Genomic DNA, 23,688 nt, shown 5'->3' with positions numbered 1-23,688 from the left:
ACGCTAACCTGTCACGACGATACACTGTGCGAGTAGATCCGATAATGACCGGAACGGGCCCCGCGGGGTTCGATATCGATCCGACGTCAACGTTATGTTATATGTAAGCGCACACATTGATATATAAATATATTTTATTATAGTGATGTCCGTCGAAAAACTAAAACGCACGCGGCGACCATTTAAATATATAAATAACTTTTAAATTAAAAATAAAAGCTGGTTTCTTATATATGCATATAATATATCCTGATATAAGTCATGTGCGTATAATATTTGTTCGGATTCGATAGATTTTTCGTAAAAGATGAACTCCAAGTTCCTCGAATGTCTGTTTTGTCGGTCGCGTGGCCAAAATTTGTCTCTAAAAATATACACACACACACAGTTTACGAGTGGTGGCGCTCGTGCGTCTGGTTTGTGTTTCCTCCTGCGGGGACCCACTTGTGATAAAACCACACTTGGGAGATGATCCAAATCAATTAATTTCTATATTTTTAGATTCCTGCGCTGCGTCGTGTTCGATAATCTAAATTGATGGCATAGTGCCTTCTCACATTTTTTTCTGTTATTTTTTTCATTTTTGATGGATTCATTTTCCGGCGGCATACAGAAATCTTAATTGCGGAAGTCTTTGCTAATAATGAACAACGAAAAAAAAAACCCAACGAGAATGGAACGACGAAGAACCGGAGGAAAAGAGATCCCACCGCCCGGGGCTAATTTCATAAGGAACCGTTTTTCTCTCTTCCGACGATTAACCCTTTTGTTGAGCCTTTTGTGCGTGTTTACCTCTTTTCCACCCATTGTACTATAATATTTATATGCACTCGTCCCCCCTCGAAAAGCAGAGCGATCCGATTAAATCGTCAAAACAACAGGGCATTTGATGTTTCAAAAGAAATCTCGGTGCGCCCGCACACTGCTGCTTCACAATGGACCGAAATTAAAAGCAATAATAAAAAAAATAAATACCCATATAATTTAGGTACAGACATATAGTTGCAAGATCATCGTCGGCTTTTGTATACGCAAATAACGCAACAGTATATTATAGTGTCTATATAATATATGCAAATATATTAGGGAGTAAAATTCGAAAATAATTTTTCAAATTTGTTTATATACGAGTAGTGGCGTACATGATGTTTATACTTGCGTAGGATACACCACAATTGTCTCGTCCGGCAGAAAAGTTTTTAATTAATAATATGCTTGTCAAAACTTTTTGTTGGATTGATAGCGAAGTACGATGAACCATGAATATAGTTTCTCTCAAACGTTCCTTGTTGGTGATTTTCGGTTGAAATAAAAGATAAAATCATTAACACACATCGCACACAATGTGACGCCGATATAAGAACGGTGATAATAATATAATAAATACATCATAGTTTACGTTACAACATAGTTCAGCGTAATCTTTTCGAGCACTTTTGATTCATTTTGATCCGTCTTGGTCGCGCACACCGTTCTGACGGACCGTGACGAATGAGGGCGAAGGCGGCGTTTATTATATTAATATACAATATCGCCAAGGCGGCGGCGGTGTGGCGGCTGCGAATATTGTATACATGCGTGTTGTGACACGTCATTTAACACTATACATATATATACGCATGGACGTACAGGATTTTGTTCGCGCACTCATATATATATATATATATATGTATACGAATATAAGGGTCGTGTATAATAACATGAACGCTCGCACATATACACTCACACACACACACACACACATGGCATTATGGCAAGTATAACGGTATAATATTATATAATGCGAAAAAAGGGCAACGGCGAGCGAAGAAGACGTGTTATATATTATTATTATTATTATTATTATTATTATATATACGCGCGGTGGCAAAAGATAAGAACCATTTCCCGGAGGACCCATCGATCGTCCGGCCGGCCCTCGTATACGCTCCTTTTCTATTTTTCCCAATCATGCAGATTTGACCGTCAGGACTCGTGTTCATATTATTATTATTATTTCCGTCGGGTAGCTCCTCGCGTCATACATATATAATAATATGTATCCGTTGCCGGTTTTTTCCACGCCGCAAAGTGTACGACCGATATATTACACACATATTACACATACACACGCACGAAACCCGCGGCAGTACGTGATCGAAATACCGGAGAAGAGACGCCAGAAGGAAAAGCGGCGGTGACTTGCACGAGGAGGATGAGGATGAAGACGAGACGACGACGATGATGATACACGTCGTGTAAACCGCTGACCAACGCTCGTTTTCCTCCGCAGTGCCCAGCCGCACCGCATACATATAAATGGAAACTTATAACCATCGCACTGCATGTGAACATTAATTTTTGAAAAACCTTCCGAGATTTCATATAATATATTATATAGGTATTACGTATATTATGTATTGCGACGTTCACGATTTTGCGGCCAAAACACATATAGCCATCGTCGTTATAGTTATATAGCTATACCCACTACCACACCTTATTATAACGATCGATTGTTTGATACTATACCTATATTATTATACGGTTATTATACGCGCGATTTTCACTCAACCGAAAATGATACGTTTGGTGTCGAAAATCAGATCGACGGAGAGTCGCGTTTTGCGGTCAATAAAATCCCACAGACGAAGATTATCGTAGACGTATAATATTATATATTTAAGTTCCTGATACTATACAGCGACTATTTTGTTTCTGAATTGCTGACCCATCGACTACATGGTATAACTTGTAAATTGTAATATTATAATGTTGCTGCAGTCAAAAGCGCATATTATTAGGTACTTAATATTTATATTATAACAAGCCAACATATATACGCCAAGAAATACATCATCTGAATCAACATTTTTCATATAGTTTATACGAGAGAACTCAAACTTTGAAATTTGATTACCTACTCAAAAACTGAAAAAAAACATTAATTTATTGGCTTATATATAAGTAGGAACACCGAGTTACTAAGTGAGTTGACTGTACATTATTTCTTTCGAATTAATATCAATACTCATTTGATCTAAATGATAGATAATAATAACAATATTATAATAATAAAATACCTTTAAACTCGAGATGATTTTGGATTTCAAACACTTAATTTACGAATTCATAATGTCGAGGGTTTGAGATTGAAACGGGCACAGTGAAGTTAATAAAATAAAAAAAGACGGTCATACATTTATGGCATATAATACTCTTATCATATATTGTAGGCACTTAATATAACAATCATCATTTATTATGTGTACATCAATTCCGGACTTATCTGATTGGGATTTTTCGCTATCGAATTGCGCTTCGTTACGGACATTATACACATACAATAACAATATATACGTTTGTACGCATATTAAAGTACACTTTGAAACTCGTAAATTGATCTGCTCGTAATCCACCCGAGACATGCGGCCGCGCTGACCGTTTCGGGTCGGGATATAATATAATATAATACATATATATATATAATATGTATTGTGTGGTATACAAATACCAATATAGTATGCGTAGGTAGTGCCTATTCGAGGAAAATAAATTGGATTTTTGTTGTAAATAACGTACGCGGCTAAAACAAAGCCAAAGTGCATATTATATATATATACATAATATTGACATTTACGTCAATCGCAATATAGTGCACGTACCTATGTTTTTATATATAAACATATATATATATATATATACATAATAGTATAATATATAGGTGCCACACCACGCTCGAGTCGCTCTCGCGGATTATCGATTTCTGCGTTGTGTGTCAATAACTTTGACACCGATGATGTATATTATATGAAATACGGACTGTCGGACTTTCGTACGATAAAATTATAATATTGCGCGGTAGCTCAATATCATAATACCAAGGTCGAATTGTCGCCATCGTCGCAATATTAATAACGATGTAATATATTAAACGGATGCATCAATGCGATCTCGAGAAGCTAATGTTTATTTTTGAAAGTGTGTGCGTGAATCTGTTTTGTAATCATTGTTATTAATATTGATGTATATAATATAAACTACAGGAAAAATAACGGAAAGAAGGGAGTAAAAAACACGCTTGTAAAAAAAAGCAAAAAAAAAAACTGGAAATCCGTGTATTGCACTTTACTTTATAATAATATTATATATTTATGCGAATGCAGTAATTCGCTACAAATAACGTTTTGCTTTAGTAGTGATGGGTAGGGATGGTAGTAGTGTGAATCTGTGACGGGATGAGGACTCGAAAGTTTCAAACAGCAAAAGTCGGTGGCGATGGCGGGCAATGTGGCGGGGAAAATGTTTAACAACAAAAGCCGTGCAATTACAACGTAAACACAACGAGAGACGAGACGCTGACGTAAAACAAACAGAGCGCGCGTCGTCCTCCCGGTGCTGTGTGTTTGTTATGTATATAGACGGTTAGGGCAGAGAGCAAGTCGCTTATAATAATAATAATAACATCTACCGAGAATTATTACGGGCAAAGCTAATATTTGACGACGATGAGGACGACAACGACGAATATATTACTCATAAACATATATATATATATATTAAGTTATCGTCGACGCGAATATAATTGAATTATTAAAATATGATGTCTTATAAAATATACAAAGCACAATGCCGTAATAGGACATAATATTGCGATCTGTAATATATATATAATATAATATCATCATAATAGTTATAACGCAGGTATATATGCGATACATAATGTACAGAAGCTAACGAGGCATTTTCTATACGCGCCGCTCTTTTTGGCCAGATTCACAGTACTCTCCTCTGTTTCTCTCTCTCTCTCTCTCTAACCGTCCCGTCAGTCCCACCACCCAGGCCGGACGTTAATTGAATCTTTTTTCGCTCACCACTCCCCGCGCTCGCTGCAAACCTTTCCCTCTTCCGCGGGGTCATTGCCGCGCTGCAGCTATAATATATATGTACGCGTATATATCGTATACAGCGGCGGCTTTTCGTAATACATTATGGTTGTGTGCGTCCAGTTAGGAACGTATATAATTAATCGACAGAATCGGCATTTGGCAGAGAGAGGTAGAGGGAGAGGCAGACAGACTGAGAGAGAGAGAGAGAGAGAGAGAGAGAGAGAAAGAGAGAAATCGAAGGGGTTATATATTATATTATATACGTGGAACGGGGTAACCTACCATTAATCACGGGGCTGCTAGAGGTACGTCATCGACAGGGCCGGGCTCTATGTATATGTATACGATTACGATGAGGTGCGTAGTTGTGCGTGCAGTGTGTGTGTGTGTCTATATGTGTATATACGGTTTATAATACGCCACCGACGTCGTATTTAAAATATAAATCGAAGGGCGTGGAAATCACTTTGTCATTCGAACGTGCTGCAGTGTGTAATACACTTCTGCAGGGGCTGTGAGCGCGAAATATAATTATACGCATTTACGCGCATTTTGGTCGTCGTGTCCTGGTATAAACGGCGTGGAGATTTGAACGGAGTACTTTACATACGTTTATGAGGTACCCGTCGGTGCTGCTGCCTCAACTTTCTCGATGTACTCTGGTAGATTATCATAGTGTTATTATATTATTATTATTCTTATACTGTCGTCACGCTGTTAACATAATGTAATAGGCACATGATTTAATTGGCCGCACGTATACATATATAATATTATGAAAATGTACATCTCTTATAGAATATACATACGATTTTCACGGTTTAATTAATAATTCGTCGTCGTCGGATTCGGTATAGACTAGCTGCGGTCAGCCGCGAGTTTTTCCCATTTTTTTTTTTACACGGGTGGGCGGGAGTTTTAATTAACGGAGGGAAAAAAACGAAATATGAAGCGATTTTCTCATAGCCGCGACCGCGGTCGTAGACACAACAATAATGTAATAATTATACAGCGCCATGGTACGCGTGTGGCCGATTTCTTTTGTTCGGACGAGATTCGTTGTCGTCATGGTCAAGCGACGACACCGGGTCGGTCAACTTCACCGCCGCTAATACAACACGCGAAACTCCACTAGCGGAGAGAATAATTTAATGTAGGAGGTACCTATATTACCCATCGTAGGTACATATGCAGTCTACGGGAGTCAGCCACACCTACAACAGCGGAAAGTCTTCCGCACGTGACAAGCCCATGTTATACATAGGTACCTATATACGCGGCGAGAGTAAAATATTATTAATATACTAAATAAACTAATGTACATATAATATAGGTACCTCTGTACGGTGCAACAGTAGATAATTGGACTGTGCGAAATTGGTGTTTCGGAAAAAAATAACCATCCGACCCACGGTAAATCTGTTGAAATTTCTCAAGAAGCTTATTATGTCCCGTTATAGTATTTATATTATGTATGATATCATATAGTATAATATAACGGCCGACAGACGTCCGAATAAAATTTATATATATATACACATATATACATTGCAAGGAACACCGGCGCGTACCGTAAACGCGTTTTTAATCCGTCGAAACTATATTATACACACACCAACTATATTATATTGTCAATCCTATTTCGACTTGACGGATAGGCACCGTATTAAATTTTCAAAATGTCATTCCCTCGGCGGTGGCCTCGTATGTCCCCTTTACAATAATATAATATATTATACATAATATAAACACGTATATGGGGCCGATTGCTCGTAATCAATCTCTGCCGTTCGCGCATGCCGTCGTCTGACTTCTATACGAATAATATATAGATTATAGACACATATATACATCCTAACATCGTACTTCGTATAATATACGCGTGTGCCACTGCGCCCAAGTGGACCGACATTTGTTTGCCGGAGTGCGTGTTACGTATTCAATTGGCTTGGAAAAACCTATACGACTTAACTTGTATGTATACCCATACGTTATGTTTAATACGTATACCTTTAACACTAGCTGTGTATATAGGTATAGCCTCTAGGATGGCGATTTATTTATTACGCTAGCAAATATATGTATATATGGTTCCATGTGCGCCACCTTGTATAATATGTACATTTTACGCGCACGTTTGTATATTACACGCACCGAATACTGCAGGTACAACTGATATATATATATATATTCTTTATTTCCTTATTTTCTCCATTGTTTACGCCTTTTGCAGCGTTTGGTTGTTTGTACATAACATGTAAGGGTCTACGGCGCAGCCACGCGACGGCGGGTCAGGAAGTGTTCGAATAAAAAACAAAAGTATATTTATGCGGTTTTTATGCGGACCCGAAAACGTTATGCTAACGACGGGACTACGCAGACCGACCGACGGCGTGCTCATTTCCATACCGGTATACCGGACCGCCCGATAGTGATAGATAATATTGCACTGTGGGGAATCGACTGTTCTTATATTATAGTTTTCCATTTGGTTAATTGCGTGCACCCTTGAGCCATTTCTCTCGATCGTCGCCACCGCCGTATCTTTGACACGCCACCACAGAGCTACGACGTACATATAATATACATAATACGCATATAAAACACGGTGGAAACGTCGTGTGTTTTGCATATATAGTATATAAGTAAGCAAAAAAAACAATTGATTTCGGATTCAGGTCACTCTTATTTCATCTCTCTCTCTTTATCTGCCACCGTTCGTTTATAACGGTATATAGGCCGTAAATGATTATGCCGAGAGTAAAATTCCGGGGGCTGGCGGGTCGACTTTGGCCAAATCGATTTTCGCTCCGTCTCCGGGGAACAAGCCCTGCCTCTCCACCCACCGTATAAACTGCATGTTTTATTAAACAGAAGCGTACACGGCTTTAGCCGTAAAGCAAAAAAAAAAAGCAAAAATAAAAAGAAAAAATAGAAAGAAGAGAACAACGGAGGCGCAAAGGGTGTCCGGAAATATATTACGAGCCCCGCGGAGACTTCCGTAACCCTAAAATATATAATAATAAAAAAGGGTCTTAGACCCACGAAAAGAGCCGACCGAGTGTGATATGTTGGAGGAAAACGCGTCCGCATGTATATATATATAATTTAAGTTCATAACGACCATTATCGGTTTGACCCCAGTCCGCCACGGCAATTTGTACGACATGGTGTTTGAGAGAGGTCGTAGGAGTTATATAGAAGCAACTTATATTATAATGAGATTTCTAAAAAAAATCTAAATTGGTTCACTTACCGTGTGGGACCCATCCGTGACCACATGCATCGCAGAATCGTATGTGAAGTTTGCCGGGCGTAAAACAATCGCACACGCATCCCGGTACTGTACATCTGATGGCCTGCGGAAAAGAAAATCAATATATTTTTTTGTCATAGTAAAAACAACACACTGCATATGCACGATTACATGAATTATGTTATAACTTCGGCACACACGCTCACTCACCGTGAGAACGAATGTATTAGACGCGGTGATTCGTTTTTTATATATAATATCTGTGTATAACTATACATACATCCTAGCCATACCACCACCGCGACAACAAAAGAATCGAAAAACAAACTGAGTTTCTTCACTAGCGTATTATCATTATTATTATATTATTTTTCTTTCTATCCGATTCGCCCTTTATTGTTCCAAACGTCAATCTGTCGTTTAATGAAGTCTCCCGAAGTCATTGTAGCACATACACACATGGTATATGTACATGTGTACACGGTGGATCGGTTTTGGAATAGGTGTGAAAAATAATAATAATAATGACGAAACGGCCCTCTTATACCGGCCCTTAATGTCGTAATAACAGACCGAGACTAAGATGATGGGTCATTGTCATTCGGTATGTGTGTGGGGAATCTATTGTGCCCTTTTTTTCGTGTGTAACTATCTATCCACCTTCATATAATATATAGGGACTGTGCCGTCGCCGTTACTGTTCAATACGATTTTTCGTTTTCGAAAATCATCATCGTTAAATAACAATAATTCGATATCACGAGTATCACCTGTCACACACACACACTATAAAAGTATAAACGCACTCGGGAGGCCGAGACACAACGGTCGTCCCGCGGAAGGCACGCAAACAATAGTGTGTACATAAGTTTATTTAATAATATAATATACCTATAGCAAACAGGCCGTCGACGATGACTCCCAACGACTTACATGCTTACGATGTTTGTTTTAAATTACATACTCGTGGTTTAGATAATTTATAGAAATAATAATTTATCTCTAATAATTCTTTATACGTCATATTATAAAGGTATAAAGTCTCATCAAATACAGCTGAATAGGCAACATTCCACCGATGACCGATGTCGTTATATTATTGACATGTGTTAGGCATTTACCAACCTACATAATATTCTTATAATTTATAGTGCGTAAACATTACCTCCTATGTGTCTAGTGAAAAAAATAGTGACAATCTTATTAGCGCACTGTGTAAATAATTTCCTAATTATTGCCGCTCTTGTATAATTAGATCGCTTAAACATCTATATGGAATGTGCGGTGTGACGGTGTTTGTGATTTTAAAGCGGCATTATAATTAACAATATTAAACTGCAATATCATCGTTTATATTATACATTTTTCATCGTAGTGCAGAGTGGTGGAAAATAATTTCGATTTTACATGGGTTTACTGAAAGATAGTTCTAAAAAAAATAACAAAAACGTAATTGACGTTTGTAAAAGTTAGTGTGTGGTATTATCTTGTATATTATAGCATTTTCTGGTTAAATACATGGAACTATACTGCTGATATACGACGGAAATATTATGTACAAAGGGTTGGAAATGATAGCATAAAGAGTAAACGCGAGTGCACTGCGCGGGGGAGTCTGTAGCAGACGTGGAGTCGCCTTAGTGCGCCGCCCTCGGGGTGTGAAGACTGAGAAGAGACTCGGATGAAGTTATAAAGCCAGTTTTCGTCGATACAAAATATATTAAGTAGTATAACTATATTTATAGATATTATACATAATACATGTACGATGCGTGTAATTTATACGAAAGTTCAGATAAGAAAATATACGAAAAACACGTTTAACGCTATTATAAAAATTGTGTACGATGAGGAATTGAAACTAAAAAGATCGAAATATCAGATATATCTGCAGGCTGCAGCTCTTTTAATTGATGTCATCAACGTTGAATTACAAAATACATCAAGACAGATTAATACTCGGATCTCGCGCACTCGCATATATTATATATGTTTACATTTTTTTATGATGAATTTTAGTTATAAAAAAACACAGCTATAAATATATCGTTATACGACAGTGGCAGTAAGTGAAATTTATTGAACACAGCAAAATAGTAATAATACAGTGTACAGTATGCAGAGGCGGATGTATTATATTTTTCGTATAATATATTATTATTATTATATATATAAATTGTATAATGTATATACAACATACGATATATTAGCGTATTATTATTACGTGCAAAGTCGGCGCAGACGTAAGTCGAGGGAACAGAGTCGGTAAATTAAATTCCGTTCTCCTTTGCTCGCTCGCGCATCCTTTAACCCCGAAGTCGACAGAGGAATATAGGTATTAGTATAGTAAGTTGTGGCGTTATGCAAAAGTAATAAATTCAAATATACACATTTTATCTCTTTCTCTCTCTCTCTCTCTCTCTCACACACACACACACCTCTCTACCTTCCTCTTTCGGCGACGGTGACGATGGCTGCTAAAAAGTATAATCGTCTCATACGAACGCAGAGGGAGAAAGATGCAGCGACGAGTCGCTTCATCAGCACCTCCTGCTGCAGCTACCTTATACGCGGTTCAAAGGGACGCATTTTTATCGTAGCTATAATATATTGTTATTATTATTATTGTGTTTCGCGAGAATGAGACACGTCGCTTGTTCGGTTTAGACGCGTTTATTTCCGGGGTGGGCGACGTATATTATATTATGCTATATTATATTATACAGTATATACTGCAGACTCGTCGACACCGCTGCCACCGCCGCCGCCGTTTCTATTCTGCTCCCCACATATCTCCTCGTCCTCCGACTATTCTTTTATATTTGACAGATTAAAATTACCCTCGTGGGGCGACCGTGACAGGAGCAACAGTAGCAGCAGCAGAAGCAGCCAACGCCGGAGAAACGAGAGCGCGCGTAAATACGTTTATATATATGAGGTCAGTGTCAAGTAAATGATGTCTCTTCTACCGCCGCCGACCCCCGGCGCGTACGTTCCCTGGGGACTCGGCTGCTATGATTTATGCAAGTATATATTACGCAGCTATATTATATATGTGTAGAGGTTTCCGGATATGCGCTCCTCTCATCTTGCGGCTCCAACGAAAACTATATACATGAATATGTCATATATATACCTACGCTTCATGCGCTCAATACACGTACGCGCGAGTGTAGTTTTTCAATTTATATTTCCGAGAGGGATTATTCGGAGATTCGCGAAAATTGGCTGCAAAACGGTTTTACCGCATACCTATATATTATGTTTACGTAAGTATACGCTCTGTATTTATGTACACGATTACATTCATGTATGTGTATACCCATATACATATATATAAGTACCTGGTACCCTTGGTCCATTCGTCACCCCGATGGACCTACAACTTCCGATAGCACGTATGATAATATACACGCTTGCCAACTACCGTTCTCTGTATAAACCTATACATAACATTATTATATGATATTTTATGATAAAAGTATATATCTAATTTTATAATGAATTGGGTTTGCAATCAAAGGTGTTTAGCGGTTGGAGGAATATATTTAGGAGAGCAGAATAATTTTATAGGCCAAGTTATGTATCTATGTAGGTATATATAAAGTAAAAAACGACTGTTTATAATGTATTCTGTTGTTTTTGAGTGGCACACACGCAATTGCTCTCATGCTATTTACCTAATATTGTACTTAACTACTTTATCATATTATTATTGTTACTCGGAATGCCGAATATCAAAAACTGACCAAATATAATATTATATTCTTGATATTTCGCCTCTTATACTGCGGCCGTGCAGCTAAACTGTATATTTTATTTCGAGCAATCGACGATTTGACTTTGACTTTTTTGTCCAACTTACAATATAATATATATGTATATGCAGGTACTTATATTTATTTTATGATGTATACCGTCATGTATCATGGCGTTGGTATGTATTTTTTTTTGCAGCCGTTTTCAAGTGGCGAAATAAAAAGCCATCGTCGGTCCCCTCCACGCCGTGTAGCGCATTAACGCGGGGGCAAGTTATTATATTATATATTTTCTCATGGTCTGCATTTTCCCGGGACCCACTTGACGTGGCGGGCGTATAAAGGTATAAGCTGCATCATATATATATATATATGCATATTATATTATACAGGGCCACCCGTTGTTTGCTGAACACTTCATCTCTACTACTCGCTCTACCGGCCACGGTGGCTCAACCCTTCGATCAACACTGTAATTACGCCATTTTGACTTTTGCCATATTCTCCTCGAGTCCCCCCTTCCTCGTCGCAACCATCTCCGATAGCGGGGATATACTTTTTAACCCTTTTGACGTGACGGAAAATCTGTGATCCAAACAGACCCGCGCTATACGAGTATAATATTATAACGACGGTTGTTTATTTTTAAATTTTATTTTTAATCCTTACGCTTGGTGTGTGTTGGAAATATCCTAATGTGTTTCCAGAATGTAACGATTTCTTACTTTCCCGACTGCATATATAATGCATGTATTGCTTTCGGATTAACGTACCTATATGTTTATCGTAAATATACTTAGCCACCGTATACCTTTAGGCGGCAGACGCAAGTTAAAAATAATATAATATATGTAATTTTTAAATTGGTAGATGCGCAATTGCCGCCGCAACCGCCGATAGACGATTTGAGATATTATATATTAGCATTTATAATATACGACGCTAGATGATCATTTCCGATAGGTAGTAAATTCACTGAATAATTTATTAATATTTTATAAGCAAGTTAAGAGTATAATAAAACACTCAGTGCCAGCAACGTAGTTGTCGCGATATTATAATTGCATCGGTGATGTCAACCCATCCGTAATAAAATCTCATTTAATTCCCACGGAGACAACTTTTACAAACACGATTAGTTTATGCGCGTTGGCCAAAGCCCAAACCATATTTAAACGTAACTGGAAATTGGACTGTTTACAGCGCACAGCATATTATTATGTAATAACTGTGTTAAATTTTTTTTTTCTTACAGCGAATCATTATTTTGTCAAACGATCACGGTGGGAAGTGGCGTAGCATTTGCAATATTTTTAAATACAACAGAAATCGGTTTACCTTGTGAACGGGACAATGTCATCCGCGGCCAAGGAAATCTAGGTGTGATGTTATTATAATATAACCATTAACCATATATATATATACGGCTATTATAGGTACGTGATGTGATGTCACGGAGCATATAATACTAATATCGGAATACATTATATATTTTTTATTATTAATTTCAAATTTAATAGTGTGTCGTTAATATTTAATTATATAAATCCAACGTAATTTTGCTTCGTACACAATTTAACTCGGCCCCTCTGTGGATTATACAACTATATACACGTATTTTAATTATAATTATTATTATATTATTATTGTGATAGTCGCCTACACAAGGTTTTGGGTTGATTGATAATATTGTTCTCATCGGACGACCTTTTTGACTCAAATCGAGAAAAATGTTGTAAAAAAGAAACAAATATTAAGTATTACGTGTATATAATAGTGGGACGACGATGATACGAACAAAATATAAACATATACAACGGTTTGATGATTTTCAGAAAAATCGAAACTCAATATGTAGAAGAATGCGAGACGATCGGACACGGCTACCGCGCGACGGCGACGAATTAAAGGCGAAGGGGATAGGGCGGTGGAAATCATATTGTTATACCATTATTATATACATATATATATAAACACACAAAAAGAGCTGACTGTCGTTCGATACACTCGCAGGTAGTACGCGCAATCATAATAGGAATATTGTATTATTATTATTTTTATTATTATCTGTCGTCTGCACACGCAGCGAACACCTATAACCTAACCCAAACGGTATATGTTATATAAGACGTAACGATTTGTTATTATAGGGTATCGGTGACCGGCCGAGAGCCACTCCACTCGATCGACCGGGCTACACACGAGCTAGGTGGCCGTGCGGGCGGTATTTTTGGTTCGAGTGCGTCCGTGTGACGATCGAAATTGCGGCTCAGAGACCAATAGAGTCGAGTGATTGGCACATTTCTTTGTGTCACACCTATTGTGCGACCGCACAGTGCATTATATAGTATATATATTAATCTGATGTACTCGTGTCGACGGACTGGAGGCCCTGCAAAAGGGAAATCGAATTACTCGGGTCGTCATCATTGCATTAGCGCGAAAAATCCTGCGCCGGGGTGGCATAGGTGGTAGTCATATATAAATACAAATTGTGAGGTATCTGTACAGGTAAACGGGCAGGCCCAGGAACGCTTCTGTATTCTATATATATATATATATATATATATTGAGAGAGTGGGAGCAGGGAGATGGACGTTGAATGTACATCATACCGAAGACGACAAAGGGATGCAAGATGATGGTCGACATCGGTGAGGACGATAAACACATAGCGATTAGAAAATGTATACTATAATGTGTTCAAACATAAAATATAATAATATGTATATTAACGTGAGGAGCTTTTGATGGCCGCGACACTGAGTGAAAATTTGTATATTAATGTATAATATACCTGTAGTATACTAGAATAAATTCGTAGATTTATATATATATATACATTATACATAATATTATCATATAGCATATCCCGATACGGATTGAGAGGAGGAAAGTATAGTATACACTATACCGAGTGTAAATAATGTAATGTATAATAATAATAACGCCGTCTGAATGCGTTGCACTCTGAAAACCACATCTTTCCCCACACAATCGTCTGGCACATGACGAAGCTCTTTGCCGACGACTGCGGACCTAAAGTGTATATTATATTATGCGCTCGCGATACATATACGAGAAAGCGTATTTGCCGAAACGCGTACGACACACACTCACACGAGAGAGCATAATATATAAATAATCGCAATACCATCGCATATATGAACCACGGCCATGGCAACTGTACAACGACAGTCGACAGCCAACGGAAATACGATGACTGAGCGTTATTATTTATATACGGCGTATAATATTATAGTAATGTGTAAATATTATATTATTTGTGTGCAACTGACCATCGTCGGCTCGTTTGTACGATTTTCAAAATTTATATGACGCGTGACAATTTTTTCGATCGCAATTCACCGTTTTTTGGCCATGCACACCAAATATAGGTACAAACAGTAAAAAAAGATTTTGAATAATGTAACTTATTTGCTAAGAAAATTTTTATTAGGTATATCATTCACCACGTGCGCAAGAAACGGAGTACGCATGATACACAATATATATTATAATGTGTACCACGCGGTAATATAGATGGTAGATCGTTTAGACGTATAGCTCATTGTCTCATTATTATTATTATTATTATTATTGTTGTATACGAACGTAACGCTAACACCGCACGACACGTCGCGCGTCGTCCCCATATCCGCTTATAGGTATGTATATTATAATATACACTTTCTGCAGTCGGCTATATAATACTATTATTACTACTATAAAACGTCCACCCACGTTCCTAGCGGAAAACATTTTCCGCCGCCGTGCATGACACGCGCGACGACCGCACACACCGGAATTAACGTATCTGTTTGTTTTCCGAGCCGGCCGGGCGGAAGGATTTTTTTGAGGGGGTAGGAGGGTTTTTGCGTGAGGCGGTGGGCGGAGCGGGACGATAAATTAAAATAAAGATTTTCCTAGCCCTCCCTTCGTCCCCTAGGTGGCGTGTCCCAGTGCAGTTATACCCATTCCATAATAATATATATACCTTCATTATGTATAATATATACGGCGTGGAGCTGTTTATAGGTATATATAAAAGGGGTACGAGTGGCCTATACGGGACATGGTCGGCCGCCGCGCTTGACACACAACTCACTCACTCCGCCGTCGCAGTTATCTGCATCGTATATATAATATTATACATTATAAATGCGTGTGTATGTGTATGCAGGTACAAACGACGCACGACACGGTAGGGCGGTCAACCCGCCCCATTCTATATATATATAGCATTTATATGTATTATAGTAGGTTTTGTGTGTGTGTGTGTGTAGGCGTTAACTGCACCGGTGTATAATACGCACGTCGCCACGCGATTTCCATGTACTACACGTCGACACGACACGGTATCCGACGCCTCGTCCTGCCCCGGCGAGGGGCGAGAGGGGGTGCTGTTTGCGGGTTGTCGTTGTACGTGTTGTTACAAAACGGTCGGTGGGCCGATAACGCGACCGAGATTATAAATACACGTTTCGTGGTAAAATGTATACGTATACCTATATGGCGAGCAAGCGGTGGACGAGCGGGGGTGCCGTGGCGGTGGTGAAAGGGTGGGGACGGACGCACGAAATCGTTAAGTTGCGGGTTTTGCATGGAGAGGAACATAATATACCTATGATCGGCAAAGCGTCCGACGAAAAACCCGTTGAAAAACAAATCGCCCGCGAATTCCATTAGATATTGTACGGACGCGTAAGAATGCACCGCACGTGGAATGAGCGGATTAATATATTTTTTATTATTACTACCTATATTATTCGTGCATATTATATAGGCATCTCCACACACGCGTGTTTATTATATAATAAAATATAATATAATAACATTAGGCGAGGTGGTCAATTAACGATAATAACACGGGCTTTGTGATAGAAAACTGAACTCACAATAATAATACTATAGTTTCGACTAAGTCTTATATATGTATATATATATAATGTAATAGGTATGTACCTATCATGTGCGCGAGCGCGAGAGATTTACGTGCGCGAATTTCTTGGATAATCTCAAATGACGTGGTGATTTGCAATGATCGATTTTACATAATATATATTATCGAAACGAAATAGCATAAAATAACGTCAACACAACAATGTAGGTGGAAAATTGAGTGTTGTTCGAACGACGTGCGCGGTCTGTGATGCAAAAAAAAAAAACAAATTAGAAGGATAAAAAATAACCACAGCTATATATTATAATATATACTATATTTTTGTGTGTATTGTGTGTATATTTTTAAGAGCGATTGTAGTTCTCTCTCCACCAGCCATATTTCTCATTTTTACATAGTACATACCTTCCTAAATATTACGTGTATATGTTACGGCTTTACAAATTCATCGTCGACCCATCGTTAATTACCTAGGACGCTCGGAGTTTTCATCGTAATATGGCTGGTAACCTACCTAACAGCTGACCTATCTTTTTCCTCCTCCTTCTCTCTCTCGCATGCACACCGCGGAAGATATAAGCTGTGTGTAGGATTGATTTGTGACCGTTTTCGTCATTTTCTCACGGCATCAACATTCGGCGTACGCACATTGTGTACAATATATGTATACATGTATATATAAGTAGGCCTACACTTCTACACACACACACACACACACACACACGTTATTTTCACATCGCGTGACGACCAAACGTGAAACTATAATATAGGAAGAGCCTCATCTTCGTCATCGATACACGTTGTGTAATGCACGAGCATATTATTTTATTACGTAGGTATATCGTTTTGGTAGGTTCTTTGAGTATAATATATACATAAGTAGCCTCTAAGTATGTATGTATGTCTATTCTCGGATTAAAGCGCACGCGGGTGTGTAAACTACGAGATTATATTGTATGTATATTGTACATACATATGCCTTATATCCCACGTAAAAACCGTAATATATATGTATATTTATATATATATTGATGTATAAGAACTGCGGCACACACGACGGAAGTATTCTCGGAGCGTAAATATTTCTTTCGCTTGGCAAATAATAAACAGCGATGCCGAGAGGGTAACGCGGGTGCGGCGAGGACCCTTGTAGAATAAGTTTTCCGCCCGGACTTTGTGGGTTGGGAACGGGGATTGGGATGGAAGGAGATGTATGCGCGCTGCAGTATTTTAATGGCAGCTATAATATTCGTAATTAATCCCTGGAAAATTCCAGTCCCAGTCTGTATGCGCATACGTATTCGTAAATAATGAGCCACGGGGGCATGCCCGGCAATAGGCGTATACACGTATATTATATATATATATGGGTGTAGGTACAGGAGAATCGCAGTTGTGCACCGTATTAATTAAAAAAAAAAAAAATGAAAATAATAACAACAATGACGTCCGCCAGTGGAGAGTTCAAGTGGCTACGGTGTACATTTAGGCAGTCGGATTTATATGTAATGATATTATGAAAAAAATCGTAAGAGCGTAGGTACTGCGGGTGGTGAAGGGGGTGGGAGGGTCGCACCGTTCTCGTTGATTGGCATGCACAGTGAAAATCGTATAATATGCAGTGGGCCTACTTTAAGTTGGCTGCACATAAATATACTCACGACGCACCGATGTAATTTATTCAAAACTACAAATTGTTTTTTTTTCGGAAAGGGGGGAACTTATCATATTTGGGGGATTTCGAGTAGCGATTGTTATACAGATAATGAGTGAGATGATTAGCATATAATTTGAATTGTTCCCGCTGTCGTTACATTATGGTTAACCGAAATTCTGAGAGATGCGATGTGTGGGTTTTCTGTTGGCCCAGCATCGAGTTTAGGTACTCGATAATTTCTCCACGTATAATATTGTCGTGCGGCGATGTCCAGGAACACTCGCGCCCGCACACACACACACACACACACACACACACACTCATAGGCACACACACGCGCGTGCTCGCTCACCATTGTATCCCGCTCGGCTGACTGGTATCCTCTGGTCGTGATCACGTCAAGGACTCGTCGTGAGACGACCGTCTCCTATGGCTTACGACGACCGATTCGTATAATGTAGACGCGTTCGGAATCCATATTATATATGTATATAATATATAACATAATAATTTTATGAATATTACTGTACGTCGCCGCGCGCACCTAAACGCGCTCGCCGTTTTTCCAATTAGTTTCGATTTGTTTTTTTTCACTCGAAAATACGAGTCGACGATTAATTTAATAATATATCGCGTGTATCATACAACGCACATGCAATACGCTCGCAGCGTTCAAGAACCGGGTGTGGGGCGGCGGACACCGCACAAATCAATCACGTGGTGACCGTGCAGCGTGCGGCAATAACGCAGATCGACCGAAATCTATTTTATTTTTATCTCAATTCTTTATACACTGCAGTCACCATGGACGTACAAAAAGCTTCATTCACCTCACAGTCTCAGCAGTTACAGTATAATCCAACATAATATTACATCGGTGCCTGTAGACTGTATAGTACTGTACCTACCTCTTATATGCGAACCGTCGTAAATTATATAATGTTATATATTTGTTATGAAAATATAGTCATGCATTTCCGCAACGATATAATGTATAATATGATTGCGGTGTAGGCACCTATAAACATGTACAATGTACAACTTTATACTGTATATTATATTACGCTCACCCGCACGCGTATTATAGATATATATGGTATGCGCACCGCAAAATGTAATTTCCATATACGTAAAGGGTTGCGGGCGGTGTCGACCCCCTCTGCTGACGCCGGTCGGTCGGTCAACCTATATTGTAATTTGTATTATTATTATTATTATTATTATTATTATTATTATTATCCGTTATTGTTGTGAGCGCGCGCGGAAAGAGCGTATATTATTATACGAACCGATGACGTGCGGCACAAGGGAGAGGGATTTGGTAATAGAGGGAGAGGAACCTGGTCAAAGAGAGAGAGAGTGAGAGAGATACGACTGCGCAGAGTGACTGAAGCAGGATAAACTGGAATGATGCAAGATGGACGGCTACATATCGCAGGCGATAGATTGGCGGTGTAGGAGGTGGTTGGGGGGGTATTGACCTGTCAACGGGGACCGGATGGAATTAATGCTGAACCCTTTTGCACACGTATCTAAATATATATATACCAAACACACGCACGCGCTATAGGTACATATACACACACATACACAAGCAGTGGTGGCCATCATGTGCCGTTGTACACGCGCGAGTGCAATATTACGGTGCTGTTTGTGGTGGCGGGTAGGGGTAAGCAAGGGGGGCAACAAGCAAATTATAATCCCTTCAGTTTCTGGGCCGGAAGAAGGGTCTCCATACCCACTGCACACATAGCGTCACGAGTTTAGGGCATAGTAGCCCATCACTACTAATATATTATTATAATGCACTATATATACATAAACGTATAAGCTATATATAATAATTTTAACTTTATACGATAAATATACGGTCAACTCACTCAGATTTTCATTTCTCTCTCACAATTGGTTGGTTTGTCGTGCAACTGTGTAAGGGTTGTTATAGAAGTATAGTAGTGGTACTAATAGTAGTGATATTACACGTAGTTAACATCGCATAAAAACATTCCCGCCGTTACGGTCGTAAAAATGTTCATCGATTATTTAATATAATATTATATGTCTATATAAACGCTCGTGCTCGTGTAGTGTTGTGATATTATGGTCGTTGCTGTTACGGCATAGGTTTTAGCGATGAGAAGAGGAGACAAAGGAAAAAAAGGGGGTGTAACGTCATATTTTGGCGGCGATATAGAAGAGTCGATGTGGCAGTGGCGGCCGCCTAGAGATAATGATCTCCGAGAGACCGCGGGCCAAAGAAATATATTACATTATTTATACAAAATTGGTTGCAGGTGTTTCATCATTTTTATTATTACTACACACATACCGCTTTTTTTCTCCTCCTTCTGTACCCACCTTACTAGTACCTTTATATATATATTGCCCGGCAGTTATACGAGAGGCAATCTGCGGCGGCCTCAGTGACAGACACCCTGTAATCAGCCCCGAGATGACAGTCACGTACCTTTTATGTGTGTGTGCATCTCATCTCCATAATAACATGGCACTACTACTACCACAACTACTACTACTACACACACACATCTACATTATACTCGCCGATCGATGTCCTCTCGTGCGCAGGTATACACATACTAATAATATACGTGTGCACATACCAAGTGCTTTGGTCGTCATCGTCGTCGTCGTCGTCGTCGTCGTTCGTCGTTCAACCGGTCTGAACACGGAGCTCATATAGAAGTAAAAAAAATAAAAAAACGCCCACAGGCCTACCGGTACCTCGTACCTCTAATCATAATGTAATGTCCGGGCCACTCAAAATTGTTACTGTCATTGGCATACCCACTCACACACATGTATATATATATACGATGTCATAATGTCAATTTCGTATATACATGAACATTGAACCTATATAATTTCTACCCACCGTGCTCGGCCAGCACCTCTCTCTATCACCGAAGGTAAATCGAAAAAAAAATACTAATAATAATATCATAACCACAACGCTCGTGAATCGAATGTTATTATTATTGGTACCTATAATATTAAATTTTAGGTACTACGTACGCACGGTGAACGATTGTCGTATGTGATAGACGCGAGTATAATAATTACTATATACGACAATAAGGTCCTAAGTATAGTAAGTAGGATAACCGCAAGGCCGTCGAATGCGATGGTGACGCGAAGGACGCACATAATATGTATACAGTAAAATACGTGTAATGTATAAATATATGTCGTAGACAGTGAACACACACGGTACCCATCAAAACTTTAGACTGTCACATTATAATATCGTATGATGAACGCGATGTATTACACAGCAGATGCTTTAAAAATGTCAAGTGCTTCCGTCGCATGTTATTGAAGTTAACGATAATATTGTCACGCGTCAATTAAAAACCTACTCGATACCGTTTTTCTTCTCAGCTACCGTCGTGTCCCATCACAAAAATAATAATAACATACACACTTGCCCAACTCGCGCGCGCACACACACACACGTGTGACTCCCTCGAAAATTACAAAACCCGCGGCGTTCTACGGTGCTAGGCACGACGACGACGACGTCGCGACGCTGTGTAATTGAAATTGATCGAGCCGATCGGGCGCGACGCCTGTCACGGCCCATTAAAAACGAGCGTAAATATATGTATATATATCTATGTGTATGTATGTATATAAGTACGACGAGGGAAAACGACACTATATATACACGCGGGACACATACACATGTACGCAGTCAATAGGGTATTATTTACACACAATATAATATACGCCGTGAAAGTGTGTGTGCGTTTCTAGTGGTCGTTATCGCATTGTTGTGTATTATATTATTATTATACATTTATACTTTAGCAAAAGTGCGCACACAAGTACGCTACGTATAGTGTTATTATATTGCAGTAGAAGACGGGCGTGTAATGTAAACCTAACTTATAGTACCTATACGTAAGTATAATAAAGGAAAACAGCAGTGTTCGTAAGTGTAGGTACGTCGTGTAGTTTTTATTTTCAGTTTTGCGTGAATTGGCTGAAACTTCGTCGAATTGTTTTTAACACACGAGTATACCTATTTTCTATACGCCCTCGTCACGACCCATGAATATGATGGTATTATAATATTATTTCTGTTATATTCTAGGGTATATACGCAACACATCACAATTGGATGTATAATAACACAATATACGCGACTACACGCGTCGGTAGTACCTAAATGCATCATATATATATAAACATAGGGCGAAATGGAAATTATGTAAAATAGAACGGGTATATTATAATATTATAACCGACGTCGGGCAGATAACGCTCGGCGGAGGCTGTCAATATCGGCCGGCAGATCGATGGGTATACATTGCCGTTTACCGTACACCGTATATATTATTATTTATTATTGTATTATATATACATGCACATCAGTCTATCTTCACTTCAAATGCAAATCACAAAATCCGACGTCGGTATTGATGGATGAGCGGCCGCCGAGAGGGGGTGGGGTGCGGGACACGTCGACGACGACGACTATTATACGACTTTACGACTATTACGACGATGACGACTATACGCTATTACCGCGGCGGGACGAGCGTTCCACTCTAATAGGTCCACATTTCATAAGAAGCTCCTCCATCTGAAGTTATATATATATGTATAATGTTATATATACGCGCCGTGTGTGTGTATATAGGAAAACCAATGGCAATTATTTATGTATTGTTATTATTCGTATCCGCACATGTTAATATAAATTATATTATAATATCGTAGTCCAACCCGGGCTAGTACGTGATATGCGTAGGTATAAAATAAGTATATTATAATGACCGCGGCGACGAAGACGCTGTGTCCTATGGCTATATCCTGCCGATTGACGGTCCGCTGGTGCAGCGAGCGGTGCGAAACGCGGCGCGCAACACGATTTTTTCGCACGGAAAAGTAGGTATAATATTGCATTATGCGAATAATAACGAAATTAATTTCGTATAACGGGCGTGTCGGTCGTGCGATGGGTTGTATATTGTAATATGAAAACGACGACGTCGATATTATATATATAGATACTATAAAGTATATTTTTATCGTATCGTGTGCCGTCGTGCAGAGACTACGGTGAACATATCGCTGTATATACGAATATTATATACGCATGGCATACCGACGAGTTATTGTTTTAAATCGTACATTATTAGATATAATACGTATTGCGTATATGTATAAACGCCCTCCGCAAAGATAGTCATATTTATAATAAACGCGTTACGTCTGTGGTT

General features: G+C 38.9%; 1 protein-coding gene across 2 annotated transcripts in view; it reads right to left on the bottom strand.

Annotated features, from left to right (window-relative positions):
- LOC111036114 (zinc finger protein basonuclin-2-like) overlaps nt 1-23,688 on the bottom strand; it is a 76,167-nt gene that overhangs the window by 30,268 nt on the left and 22,211 nt on the right. For both annotated transcript variants that reach the window (XM_022318014.1, XM_022318013.1), the window contains exon 4: nt 8,125-8,227. In XM_022318014.1, coding sequence (XP_022173706.1) covers nt 8,125-8,227 — 103 coding nt within the window. The remainder of the gene's footprint in view (nt 1-8,124; nt 8,228-23,688) is intronic.

This window comes from Myzus persicae, unplaced genomic scaffold (genome assembly GCF_001856785.1).
Source record: "Myzus persicae strain clone G006 unplaced genomic scaffold, MPER_G0061.0, whole genome shotgun sequence".
NCBI lineage: Eukaryota > Metazoa > Arthropoda > Insecta > Hemiptera > Aphididae > Myzus > Myzus persicae.
Note: the sequence above shows the minus strand (reverse complement) of the source record. Positions and strands in the feature narration are given on the sequence as shown.